Source organism: Struthio camelus, chromosome 9, assembly GCF_040807025.1.
Source record: "Struthio camelus isolate bStrCam1 chromosome 9, bStrCam1.hap1, whole genome shotgun sequence".
Lineage (NCBI taxonomy): Eukaryota > Metazoa > Chordata > Aves > Struthioniformes > Struthionidae > Struthio > Struthio camelus.
In genome coordinates, this window is record NC_090950.1 from 33715839 (window position 1) to 33729931 (window position 14093).

The following is a 14093-nucleotide window of genomic DNA, read 5'->3' on the forward strand; positions in this document are numbered from 1 at the left end:
TGCCAACCCCACAGAGACGGGTGTTGGTGTCTAAGACACAGCAAAGTCAGCTCCTCAGATACAGCACCTGGAGATTTAGGGAGGAATCAGCTGGGAGGAGAACAGGTTCAACACGGCAGTATTTGTACTGCCTGGCTCTTAGAAACGTATGTCAAAGAGTACAAAGATAAACAGATTAAAACATTTTCTTCCCCCTTCCCACTACAAAGACTCCTCGCTGGACACTTCAAAACATGAAAGCCATGAATGAATGCAGCAGACCCCTTCAGCTGTTTCTGTGCGTTTAGACATTTGAGCTATTTACCGATATTTGGATCGGTAGCCTGGCGTTTCTTGATTTTAGCTTCAGAAATAGCAGCGTAGTAGGCACATGTCATCTTGATCAGCCATGCTGCTCGTAGCAGCGGCACAGAATATTTTGCTAAGTAAGCAAAAACATCTTCTTTTTTACTGAGAATAGGAACCTGAAACAAAAGAGGAAGCAAGTTAGAGCGCACAGTGCCAACAGCACCTGACACCTGTAGGTTGCCTCCGGCTCCTTTGCTCAGTTCTTAACTACCTGGGCAGTGGCAGACCTCTCCATCAACACAGGAAACCACTACACCGACAACTCCCTACTGTCTATGCGTGTAAAAATACAGACAGACTTGACAAAACAGAGACATCACCCCATACTTCCCCCTCATTACACCAGGATCCCCAGCTCGGATGCCTACATAGCCACTCGCAAACCTCTTGATAGAGCCAAACACATCCAAGTGCAGAAAGCATCCTGCAGGCTGATCCCCAGAACCTCTGGAAAAGCACAATGTGTCGAGGTCTGGGTTAAGGGTTCAATGACACAGATCCTGTAGGTTTTCTTGGTGCCCCAGGTTCACAAGTGTCCTTAATGCCTGGAGCACTCAGGCAGTTTCAGGCTGGCCAGATAACACTGCCGGCACAGCTGTGATCATCCCTCCACAGCATATTTGACCTCTCTAACAGCCTGGAGATGAGGTTTCCATCATTGAAACCAGCAATGAAGAGAGCAGCAAACAAGGCACTGACAGGATCTCTTTTCTGTAACATTCCTCAGTGGTCAGTTTAGAGGCCCCACGGTACAAGTTTTACACTGCTCTTAACATGCTTATGTACTGTCATCAGCAGTTCCATAAGCCCAGCTATTTTTTAAAAAGTATAAATAATCAAAGAAATCCCTCCAGTGCTCTATTTATAAAGTCAGCCTTTAAGAAAGTCAGGGAAAGCTTTAGCTGGTGACATGTTAGCCAAAGCAAAGACTGTTTAATCAGTGTTGCAGGTGGCTCCACTGGTGGCAAAACAGTGGATGCTCTTCACTGATTGCAGGGCCACAGACCAAAACTGGTGAAACTTGTACCTTCTGTTATTTTGGCCCAAGACCATTTGTAGTCACTAGTTTTGGAACAAAAGTTCCCTGTTTAAGTTTAATTCGTACACACAGTAACTCACAGATCACTGGAAGATGAGCTGCTCATGCAAAGCTTCAGGAAGGAAAGGCATGCATTGCAGCAGCTTTGTTACTGTGTTCTAGACTCCTCCTTGGATGAATTTTAATGACCACATGAACTTTTATCTTGTACTGCTATTCTTAACTGATAGCATGCAGTACCTCAAAAGTTAGTTCAAAATGGACTTTTCCAGTTATATAAAGACTGCCACAAAACAGCATGAATTCATCTCCTTAACTGGAAATTTAAACCAGAAGGTGAGTAGTAAGAGTGTTTATTAAAGACTATTAACAATAGATATCAAAGTCAAACAGATTTAAATGTGAAGAATACGCAAGGGGTTGGAGTTAACGTGTTGGTTCTCTTGAGAATGCATCAGCTTCCAACTATTTCCTAGTCAGATATGGACATTTCTGTGAAATAGAACATTTGTTTGTGAAAGAGACCCTTGAAGTGAAGTGTGCAGGCAGAGGATCTGGCTATCTGTAAGTTAAATGCACCTAAGCTGAAATACATCTGTTTAAGAGACCCTTTTACCACTCAACTCCACTTTGCGCAGGTAGCACCCTTGCGGACAGACAATGTGCTGGGTGGCAGCCACTGCCTCCAGCACCATCCACCTCCAGCACAAGAAAGGGAACAGCTAAGAAGGGACTGCAGCAGGTCCCAGTTCCACAGTGCCTCGTGCAGGAGGCAGCGTTAGCTGCCTGGGCATCCCTCCTCAGCGTCAGCAGGCTACAGCTTTCACAGGGCTTAGGCCTTTGGGGTTGAGGGAGGAAGAGGCATTGTTGGTTGCTTTTTTTAAGCCCAAACCAACTCTAAAAATCGCTTACACCTCACCACCAGTATAAGCACATGTATTTAGGATCCCCAGGTTCAGATTAAATTTCTGAATCTAACCTTTTATGAGGAATGGCAGAACGCGAGGACAAGAAATACAGTCTTAAGAGGTTAATGCTGTTCTTTTTAAAGTTAATGACAAAATCTCATTATTTCACAGGAGGTCTAATTGAAGTCTTATAAGTTAACCATTATCCTAACCTCAGTGAAAAGGTGCATTCCCAACAGCCACATTTCATTTATATGTAGTTGTTTGGTTTCTATCTGTATATCTATCATACCACTTTTGATTTTCAAGAAGCTACTTTGAGCACTAACATTTTATATTTATATATATCTTTTATATATATATATATATATATATATGTATATGCATGCTTTATGTAAGCATTTATACTTTTTAACAGATATAGTTAAGCTCTAGCCATTTAACTTGATATTCATGAATATTGCCCTACTCTTAGCCCAATCCAGTACAATCCAAAACCCAAGAAAGAGGAGGAGTGTTTTTATACCTTTTTTGCTAAAATGGTCAGTGGTTTATTTCCAGCTAAATCTGTGAACCAGTTGTGAATTGCACTCTGAGACCGAGCAGTAACCAGCCAGTAGTTGTCTTTGGCATTTACTTGTGGCTTCTTCTTTCCTGTGTCCTGGAAAGTGTTAAGTTTTAGCTTTTCCGCTAATATGCTGCTAAAGTAAGCGCCAATCTGGTGGAAAAAGCAAAACACATATGACAACCCAGTAAGCAATCATCTATTGTACATTAATCCACAAAGGATTTCCATCTGAATAGATGTAGTCATCGCTCTCGTCGAGGCTACCGGTTTAATAAGATTAATTCTCTGTAGCCAAAAGATAGAGATTTCTGAAGCTAAGCATCAGTGCAACATTACTGCATTATCACTACAGAAGCTGCAGGTCAGCAAAACCAACCCAAAGTGAAGAGCAGGCCTCAGAGACAGCAGAGATGCACTTACTTACAGTGATTTCAGCGCAAGTCCCCAGAGTCCCATTGCTCCAGTAGACAAGTCTCTCAGGTTTAGGCCCCCATTCAGTATAATCCAGGAGTAGCTTGGAACATTTCTCTTTCAATGTTTTATCATATCATCAAGTGCATATACACATTTTTCACTTCTGTTTAGACCCCAACTACACTGTCACAAGAACTGCATGCATTGCCTTTCCACCAACAGTTACAGCAGGCACAACTTCAAAGTTCTGGATAAGCAAATAGTGCTTTGATTCCACTGAAAGCACTTATGCTACTACTTGATATCTTCAGAAAAATGTTGTAAGATTTGCTTCCCCAGCACTTTCAATCCCAAAACAGCAGAAGAGAGCCTAATATAAGTTTTATTTATATATCAAAATTACTAAAGCATAAATTACTTTTTAGGCCTGTCAGTAAGAATAAAATGGCTGATTTTCTAATTAAAATATGCATAGTTGGCTAATTTTAAAATTCATCAAACGTTAAGAGATACTGAACTTACTTTGATAATTCTACACTTAAATCGTTGAAATAACTATAAGCACTTCCTTGTCATTATTTTATAACTTGTCATTTTCAAATAGTTATGCTCTTTTTCACTGTACAATAATAGTCAAAACAAAGTAATTAAAACATAAGCAAGAAAATGTCAGCAGGTGATAGTTCTGGAAAGCAAAAATCAGAAGAATGCAACAGAAAAGCTTTTAACATTTCAACAACAGTAACTGTATCATTAACTTGTACATCTCATTCTCATTTCAGATTTATGCTTTGCTAAAATAGAAAACATCACTGAAAATAAATTCACATTTTTCCAATAAGTCATAAAAAGTTATACATTCAAAAAGTTAAACAATAGATTACTTCATCTAAAAAAGTTTTGATAAATTTCTTTCTCTCCCAAAACTGTTTCTTCCTATTTTCCCAAAAGAAAAAAAAAAAAAAAAAAAGACAGAAGAAGAATCTAAGTAGATCCCTCAAATAATTTTTCTTCCCTTCAACAGCTATAGTTTTCAATTTGGAGGATGGTAGCTAATATTTTAGTGACTTCTAGCAGTCTTTTGCATCTTGCACTACTTTGGCTCCCCAAAAAAACCCACAAAAACAAACGAAAAAAACAAACCATACACCACAGGAAAGCCAAGTTTCCCCTAAAAAAAAAAAAAAAATCCAAGAATATATTTCCAATAGAACTGGACAAAGCAGTGACTGGTTTCTCCTAGTAGAAAGCAACCCGATGAAACAGATGCAAGACCAAAGCAAGTTAAAGATCTGTAAACACCAGGGACTTCCAGGAAGTAGTCACTACTGTCTTTGTAGGGGAAGCAAATAAAAGAACAGGAGCAAAAATTAGTCTCTCTTCTAACAGTGAAGTGTGCAAGCTCCATTAAGTTTAGTTCCCAGTATCCATGCTTTCCTCTGAAGCTGGATGGCACTAGCCAGAGATGGGTCAACATTCTTATATTAGTTCTAGAATTAGCTTTAAGAGGAAGACTTACAACTAGAAAGCAAAGCAGCCAACAACAAAGTACAACCGTCTCCACCTCACCAGAAGTTGTCCTCATGGAGAAAAGGAAATTGATACTGATTTGAGTACCCTCAGACTGACAAGTCCTGTCTTACCTTTGAGGCATTAATGACAATGTTTCTAGCAGATCCATGCTCATCTCCAGAGAAAGCAGGTTGATTGCTGAAGCCTTGCTTTACGTTCACCGCAGTAAGTTCATCCTGCAAAGAGTGATTTAAGTGCAAAAAATGAAGTGACAATTTAAGAAGCCACATTACTCTGAGAAACATATTTCTGTTAAAAAAATGTATATTTGTTAGTATGACACCCTGCACTCCTGAACAATCACTGAAACGCTCTGTACATTCACAGGATTTCGGCAAAGGGCAATGAAGTACCCCTCCTCCTCTCCACTGCTAAGGGTGCTCCTCCACCACAGACTTTGAGGCCACGACCCAACAGGGAGGCCAGCGGCAGGCACCCGGGTCTGAGGACATAGACTTGTCCACGGCCTGAGGGAACTCGTGCCCCACTGGTGGCCTGTGCCCACCCCAACCTTCCTGCTGCTCTCCAGGACTCCCCGGCACGTTGTCTCCTCGAGAGGCCAGTGTGCAGGCAGACCTGCCCAGGGCAGGGACCGCGTTTCTGGGTAAACGTGTTCACGTATGTTCTTTTCCCAAAACACACCACATCACAGAGAAAAGGTCGCTCTCATTTCCAGCACCCATCACCAACATTGGCACATGACCACACTTGCAGGACTCATCAGCAGCAGAATAGCAGGAGCACTTTTGAAAGTGAACGGCGTTGATGAAAACAAAGTCTATCCAGATTTTTTGCTGTCCACTAACACACTTTTCACTTTGTTCACAGGGATCTAAGTTTTCCAGCCATTTTTAAACACATGAACTGAGCTCACTGAAACAAACTGCACCACTCTGCTGCAGATGGCCATTGCACATCCTGTGCCCTGTCCCCGCATGGCGAAGGGGACACCGGCAGCCGACGTGGGGAAGAGATGCAATTCCAGATACTACAGCACAGCTGGGCTCACAAGCACATAGTCTCCATGGGAGAAGGTACATTGCACAGAATCCACTTATCTGTGAAACTGAATTAAGAGATAGACATCTATAACCGAGACTGGGAGCTTTTTTTAATACCATCGCTTCATAGCACTGCTTGTACAGGTGCCTGGTCACTGACAGGAGCTAGGGGTACCCTTTTCACATCATGTAACCACTGAAAGCACACAATACAGTAGAAACAAGTATCCTCCAGATTCTTTTTGCAGAACGCATTCCAAGTTATATGCCTCTTCCTAAGGCAAAAAAAGGAAAAGAATAAAAAAAAAAAAAGACAGGCTAAAATAGCATTGAAATAAACATACTTTAAAAAAATCTAGAATTAAGGGGCTATATACCAGCTCGTTAGAGGCCACGCAATTGTGTTAAATATTTACATTCACACCTTCTCTTTCACAAGCTGTAAGACATGCAATTGCTTGGTTCTTTCCCCAACTATTTCTTGTTCCAAGAAGCAGCATGCTTCCTGCAATGATCAGTGGCTGTATATTTTCTGAAAGCATTTGTAGGTTTTACAGTGGCCATGTCTCAGAGGACGCGCTCAGGACCTTAAATTTTCAGCTGTCTAATGCAAAACTACCAACTGACCTGGTAAAAAGCTTATCCTCTTTCCTTCATCTTTACAGGCCCTTGCTGGGGCAGCAGACCATAAAGCAAGGCAACATGAGAACAAACGAAACTGAACGGTGGTAAAGAGCACAGGTTGCACCCCAGCCCCAACACAGCACTGTAAGCACCACAGGTCTGATTAGGGGGTCAGAGTCAAAAAATGAACTAAAATCATACCTTGCATTGCAATTGGAAAGGGGGAGCAAAGGGAAAAGAAATAAACAGTGAACCTGAGAGCATCTTGGACTGCCAGTAGGAAAGATTCCCACAGCTGGAAACCCTGTTACCCAGGCATTAGGAACAGGAAAACTGCCAGAAGGCACCACTCAGTGATCCCGGGCACATGGGGAAGGAGGCAGCGCAGCTGCGGGAGCAAAGGCGAGATCGCACTGGAGACGTGCGGCTCGCTCCGAGCAGGCCCACGCACTGCTCAGAGCTGCGTCCTCACACCGAGCTGTCACCCCTCGGAAGGGCTCGCCTGCACGTGGGCAGCACAAGGTGACACAGCCTCTTTCACACTGTGCAATGCCTGTGCCGAGGCTGCTGAGCTCTGCCTAGCACCACGGGTCGTAAAAGCAGAAAGAGAGAGAGAAACCACACCAGCAAGCATGCAACGTACAAATCTCACACTCAAGGGAGCTGCTGCAAGTCACATTCACGGCATGACACACACGCAGCAGGTACATATCACACAACCTCACATCAAAAGTTAGAGTGTAAGCAGTTCCTGTGTTACAACACGATAAAAACTCTTCTGCATCTTTGTTTTGTCAAAATTTAAAACGCTACTAATCAGTTTGTGGCCCAACAACTACCATTTGACACTACCTGCTGTAATAACAGAAGATTTTTAGAAGATTCAATTTTAATTAAACATTTGTCCCTGTTGCAGCTCAGCCCGCTTCCTCTGAAGTTACTTTTGCAGTGGAAGTATTACTAATCTCTTACCACACTATCAATACACCCTCACTTTGCCGCATACCAGTACTTAAGCAAGCTTAGCTGGTTCATGTTTCTGCAGCAGGAAAATGGGAAATACCCAGGGGTCAGCAGCACTCGGTGCAGACACATACCCAAGTCTTCACACACACAGCACGTAACCCACTAGGCAAGTCCCACTTTCACTCCATCCTTCCCACTCCTCCTCTTCCACAGAGGCTGCACAGTTTACTCACGCTCTCAAGGTCACACGATTGTCAGACTGAGGTTTACCAAGGCCAAATGGATGGGAACCCTGGGTTTTTCTCTGAATCTGTCTGTGAACAAAAGGCACAGATCTCCCTCAGTAACTTACCACTGAAGGCACTTTACACAAGCTCAACCTGTGGTCCACGGACTACTGGTAGGAGGTAAGATATTGGAACAATCCCAAGATGACCATGAAATAACCTATGAAAACAAAAAGTGACCACCACGCAAGCAAGTAAATAAAATAAGAGAAAATAAAGTGAAGAGCTATGTCTGGCTGGAAATGAAAACCACTGCAGGAAGACTTTGAGGTGATCCCTGGATTATATAATTTACAGAAAGAGGATTACCTGGTCCTTGGACTAAGAAAGTCTAAGAAAACATTGCTTTGCACACCAAATGCATCTGAGGCTCGCTCTTTGTCCGCACAATTAAAATTGGGTGACCAATCTGTCAAGAAACACCAGCGATATCTGGAGTAAACATGAGATTAATTTGATGATCTAACAGGCCGTTCACATCTTAAGCTTCAGAAAGTAAATAAGTTCTTTGACAGAAAAAAGATGTATTTTAAAAACTAATAACTGTAAGAGTTGCATAACTTTACTAGAAGATTTTATTACTAGTTTTGGACAACATGCCCTCCCAAAAACAGTGACCTAGAAACTTCCAGTTTGGTTTATTCGCCTCTGCTTTGCAAAGCGTGTTGCTTTTTTAGCATTTCCGCAAAGTTTTGGAATAATACAAAAAACAGTATGGTATTGAGGAGAACTCTAAGCTCTCTGGGATTTATGAAGTTAGCGAGTCTCATTTAAATTTTCAATGAAATCACCCAGAAGTGCTGGAACACTCCTCCACCCACACTAGCCCCAAGACAGCTATGAAAACACAGATGAAGGGAGAGGTGAAACTGATCTAATGGATTATAGGTAAATAAATAAAAGGTAAGGGGCAAACAGATGGAGATATCTGTTACTATTAGTGCCGTTTCCACAGATGACCTCACTTTTATCTTTAAATTTCCTTTTGGAAAAAAAAAAAAAAAGCTGTCTAGATATCATTGTATTGCAAATAACTACGAACCATATGTTGTACTACTCTATCTACCATCACTGTAGGAACAAGGATGGATGGACCGACAATACAAACACAACAGTGTTTTGGTTTTGTTTGGCTCAGATTATTAGCTCAGATTTCTCCCTGCCTCCAGGAGTAGTTCAGACAAAGAAATTTTAAATGTAGAGCTTAACTAAATTCAGAGAAAATTTGGAGTAAATTTGAAATGTCACTTGTGAAATTGCTTAACCTAATGGAAACAGTTTAATTTCTCCAGTTTACACGGCCACGTTAAACATTTCCCCACAAGTATAGAGACTAACGTCAGCCCCATGACAGGCCATTGTTACTACAGCCAGTCCACCATGCTCACTGAATTCAAACACTTGCATACATGTAACCAAATACCATCTAGAAATAAAAATTAAGAGACAAAGCATGTCATCTGTGAAAACACCATGTAGAGATCCCTTTACAAATAAAGAGGCAGTAAGAGGTTTAGGTGGATGCTCACAGGAGTACTAATTAAGTCACACCTATGCCAGCTCCATTAAGGGCTCAGGGTCCTTTCTATGAGCACAGCTGTCCCAGCAGAGTAAAAAGCATCCCAGACAAACAAGTAACACCACCAGCAGAGCTAAGCTGTGCAATACTAAATGCACCAGGGATAAGAAGGCTGTCACTTGGCTCGATTTGCAAGTCCTTTCCTGGTGACAAGCACAGGAGCGCTGCCGCCACTTACCAAGTGATGCACTCTGCAACGCAGCGCGTGGTCCTGCAGGTTCCTGCAGGGCTGTCAAGCTTCCTTTCAAAATGTCAAGCAGGGCCCCAAGTGAGCCCAATCAAGCTTTAAAATCCTTTCGCAAGTTTAAATAGCCAGGTGAATATCCAGGCCCCAGTTGTGTTAATTAGTTTCACAAATCAATTGTTTCACATAGGACATTTAAAACCCATCTATATAATTGCAGCACGTTATTTGTTCAGTATTGTGAACACATGTACAGATACTTTTGCAGAAACAAATCCTAGCAAGTTGAAGACAACGTTCGCAGGAGCTGAGCAACTTCGGCTCCCATCTCTGCAAGAAGTCAGACCCCAACTTAAACCTGCGTCCGTTACTTCACTCCATTGCAGTTGCGACGCCTGCAAAGCACGTCCACAGGAGTCCATCTTTACGATGCTAGCACTTACCTGGCCTGCTTTAATCAGGGCATTCAAATCTAGACAGAGAACAAACAAATCAACTATTATAAGCAAACGCTGGGGGATTATTGTTAGGCGCTCTGGACTGTGTAATTCCACCTTAATTTGTTTTTAATTAATAGGAAAGAGTTCTTTCAACTTAAGCGTTCTCCTACTTCCTTGTCACCACAGTAACACTTGGCTACTGCAGCACCAGGTCAGTATGACAAAAGCAGAAAGCGAATGACGCATAAAGGTTTTGAAAAACTAGGAATTGGCCAGTTTATTCTGACACCTAACTGAGCAAATAGACAACGCATGGAGCTATACTTAACACTACTCAATGATCAGAACCGGGGATTTTTAGCATGTGTTCTTTTTTCTCCCTAATCTCAAAGATTTCCTTCAGAAGATAAATTTAGATGTAGTTCATATTAAACTGAGGAAAACAACAAAACAGATCTTAACTCACGCATTTCTTTCTGATCATCTCACATACTGCATCTTCTGCTTCACATCTCTTTATTTAGGCAGGTCATCTACTTTTAGCAGCTCAGAGCAACAGCAGTTAGAGGAACAACGTGTGCTAGTTTGGACACCCAAGCGCCCTGCCAGGAAGGTCCAAGTTTTTAACATGTGCTATAACATCTCCGGGACAGACCTTCCATTCAAACTAGGCTTATGCTACTGAATGTTAGGTTTGTTTCAAACCATGAGATCAGAAAAACCTACCTGCCTAAAAGAAATAAAAGTACAAAATACTGTATCAGTTACAGATTAATAAACAAACTGTTCTGCATAAGGAAGAGAAGAATCGTATTATTACAGTCCTAGGAGAATTATCCATTCTGAATAAGCAATTTCAAGCGTGCAAACAAGGATTAGCCATACAGAACGGCCAAAGACGGGCAAAAACAAAACTCGCAGAGATCAGGAAGATGACATACTGGCCACATTATAAACAGACACCACCAAGAGTAAGAAGGAAGCTTGTTCTCTCATAATTCTGAGGGGCCTAAAAAGATAGCTATATTCCCAACCCACAGAAAGAGGACAACACCAGTTGTGGAGGACAACACTGTCAGGCCTCTCTGACATATATTTCAATTGCTTTACCCATCCTACAGGTGAGAAATTGGTCTTGATTACCGGTGATTTTAAATGTTGGAGAATTGAAAGGCAGAGGAGTCATACCCTGTGCACTAAGCATGGAGAAAGCAGTGAAATTCCTTCCATCTGAAGGCTACTTCCCAGCATAAAATGATGTCGATCATGCTTTCTTGTGCTTTGAAACAGAGTCCAACTGAAAAGGATTACTCTTATGAGTAAAAGGAGCAGGATCTGGCCCTGATGAGATGACACATTACATATTTATATCTTTGGCTTATAATAAACACAATTTGCATTACATCTTATGAGCGTTGGGGAGATGGTAACCTAGAGCACAGGAAGCATTGGAAAGAGAGTCGGTTCTTACGCTTGCCTTCAAATGCTCCTGCCAGCGTATGATATCCAAACCTCCTTTCTGCTCCCAAATTCAACAGCAGGGATTGCTACTATAGAGAGAAACTACGTGCAAAGCGCGCGCCAACATTCAAAGAAAACACATTACAGGAAAACAAGGAAAGTTAATTCCTTCTAATCTCTCCTTCAGAGCAGCACCAGGTGTTAAAAGCAGCCCCAGCAGGTAATGTCCATTCAAGCAGAAGCACGCTATGCAACTTGAAGGCGTCCGTCCCTTCAGCTACCCCTTATTTTTGCAGGGAGCTTTGCACAACAACAGTACATGCCAATGCTCAGGGGCTAAGTGTTACTTCTAAGCTTTTTATTACCAGACCTTGCAAAGAATTCAGATTTTGAGCTGGACTCCAAAGAGCCTGTGTGAAAAAAAGCTGCCTGCATTTGGAGCATGAGAACTCAAAGTCCACGGAGGTACTAGCTCTTAGCAGCACGGGAATTTGGAAAAGCACCAGACAACAGCTGGTAACACCAGCCTCCCCAGAAGCACTTGACAGCCCCTTCCTACCTCTGGTAGGACCTGTAACTCTGTGTTTGTTGCCTTTTTGAAATGGCAGGTGGACTTCACCAGCACAAAGGCTGGAATGACACTACTGCATGCTGTAGAAGCTCAGCATAACATACACAAAATGAAGACCTTTTCCCCTAAGCCACATTTCAGTCAAACAACAATAAGCCTCTTGCAGTTATTTTCTACTTGCTAATGCGCCTATGCAACATATTTAAAATATTAACCATCTGGGCACTTACCGCTTCCATTCTTATTGTAACTGACTACATATTTATAAACGTGTCTGCAAGAATCAATTCACCACCTGACTAAAAATAAGTAACAGTCCAGAGCTAAAAATTCATCTGCATACATTGTCATAGCTCAGTTCAGACACAGTTTTGCAAGCCTGGTCAAGATCTCTTGGAAAACAAAATTGCAAAAATATTTCTAATTACTGTAATCAAGTTTATTTATAAGTACGACAAGAACAGTGGCAAAGGGCGGAAAGACAGAAAGAAGTTAGGGTTCAAAAATTTCAGAGAAACGGATCAAAGGATTAATAACAGACTAGGATACAGATCTTTTATTGTACGTTAGTACAAATCACTCTCAACTAGCAATGACCAATGGTTACTCTGATGAGCACTTGCCAGCCTATGTGAACCAGTCTATAACAGCCATAAACAACTAATAAAATTAGCCTTAACTGGCATCCTTTCTGAAAGTCTCAGCAGTCAGACAACCAACCAGGGAGAAAGCGAAGTACTGCTGCCCCCACCTTCCTTGCTGTTGCCCACAGGGCCTGTCACCCTGATGACTTCTGTGAGCACCCAACTCCCTGGATGAAAGACAGCCAGGAACATTAGGAGAACGGGATGTCCAAAAACCACTGCCCCGGAGGTGGGGGCGTGCAAACGGGAGCACAGATCACGCAAGGCACGCCTCAGAGAAGATCCCCACTGACTTCCCTGGCAGATATCCCATTTACAAAACCCTTCGAGAGGCTTTTCCACCCCCTCTGCTGGGGAGGGTGGAAGTACAGGAGCAAGACAGGGAGGCCGGGTCGGGGGGGACCCCCTGCAACTGACCCCGTGGCATTGCTGGACATGCCAGCCAAGACACACAGCCAGCCCTACCTACGCTCTCTCCCCAGTACCAACGCCGACCAGCCAGAAGCCTCCGTTGGCTTGGGGACAGCACCCAGGAGTGCAGCAGCCACAGCCTCCTGTGAGACTGTCAGTGGTGGCCCCATTCACCTCTGCCTGGGGTTTCAGGAGACATTTCCTGACCTCTGCAACCTTCCACCACTCAACCACTTCAGCCACAGGTCACTGCTTGCAGGTCAGAAATACATGGGGGCAGGCTGGTAGAGACACATGCCTTTCCCGGCCGGCAGTACCCTTCACAGGCAATACTCCTCACGGGGAAGTGCTCCTCAAGGGTGCTAGCCTTCATGGTTGGGAACCCCTCACGGGCAATACCCCTCATCCTTGGGTACTCTTCATGGGAGAGTGCTCCTCATGGGTGGCAACCTTCACGGTTGGGTATGCCTTCAGGGTAGTGCCCCCCACAGGAGGTGCTCCTCATGGGTGGCAGCCCCCATGGTTGGGTACCCCTTGTGGATAGCACTCTTCATGAATGGGTTCACCTCACAGGTGGTAGCTCCACGGTTGGGTACTCCTCACAGGTAGCACTCCCTGTAGACGGATGCTGTTCAAAGTTGGGTGCTCCTTGTGGGGGGGTGCTCCCCACAGCCAGGTGCCCCTCATAGGGGATGCTCCCCACAGGCGGACGCCCCCCCACAGGCTGGCTGCCCCTCACGGTGGGGTGCTCCCCATGGCTGGCAGCCCCACTGCTGGGTGCTCCCCACAGGTGGGCGTCCCTCCCGGCAGGCAGCCCCACGGGGGCACTCCCCACAGGCAGACTCCCCTCATGGCAGGGCAGCCCCTCATAGCTTGCAGCCCCACGGCCAGCCGCTCCCCACAGGCAGGCGCCTCTCACGGCCAGCTGCCCCACAGCCGGCCGCTCCCCACAGGCAGGCGCCCCTCACGGCGGGCAGCCCCACAGCCGGCCGCTCCCCCCACAGGCAGGCGCCCCTCACGGCGGGCAGCCCCACAGCCGGCCGCTCCCCCCACAGGCAGGCGCCCCTCACGGCGGG

At 44.1% G+C, this 14093-nt stretch overlaps 1 protein-coding gene across 22 annotated transcripts in view; it reads right to left on the reverse strand.

The window, feature by feature from the left end:
* MED12L (mediator complex subunit 12L) overlaps window positions 1–14093 on the reverse strand; it is a 186417-nt gene that overhangs the window by 153456 nt on the left and 18868 nt on the right. For 21 of the 22 annotated variants that reach the window (XR_011142901.1, XR_011142900.1, XR_011142903.1 and 18 more), the window contains exons 2-4: window positions 4921–5025; window positions 2822–3013; window positions 305–464 (exon numbers count right to left, since the gene is read on the reverse strand). Coding sequence is in view for 14 of the 22 variants with exons in the window: in XM_068954695.1 (XP_068810796.1) it covers window positions 305–464; window positions 2822–3013; window positions 4921–5025 (457 nt within the window). In the remaining 8 variants the exon portion in view is untranslated. Of the gene's footprint in view, window positions 1–304; window positions 465–2821; window positions 3014–4920; window positions 5026–14093 lie in introns of those variants that run through there. The other variant, XM_068954704.1, reaches the window with a different exon arrangement.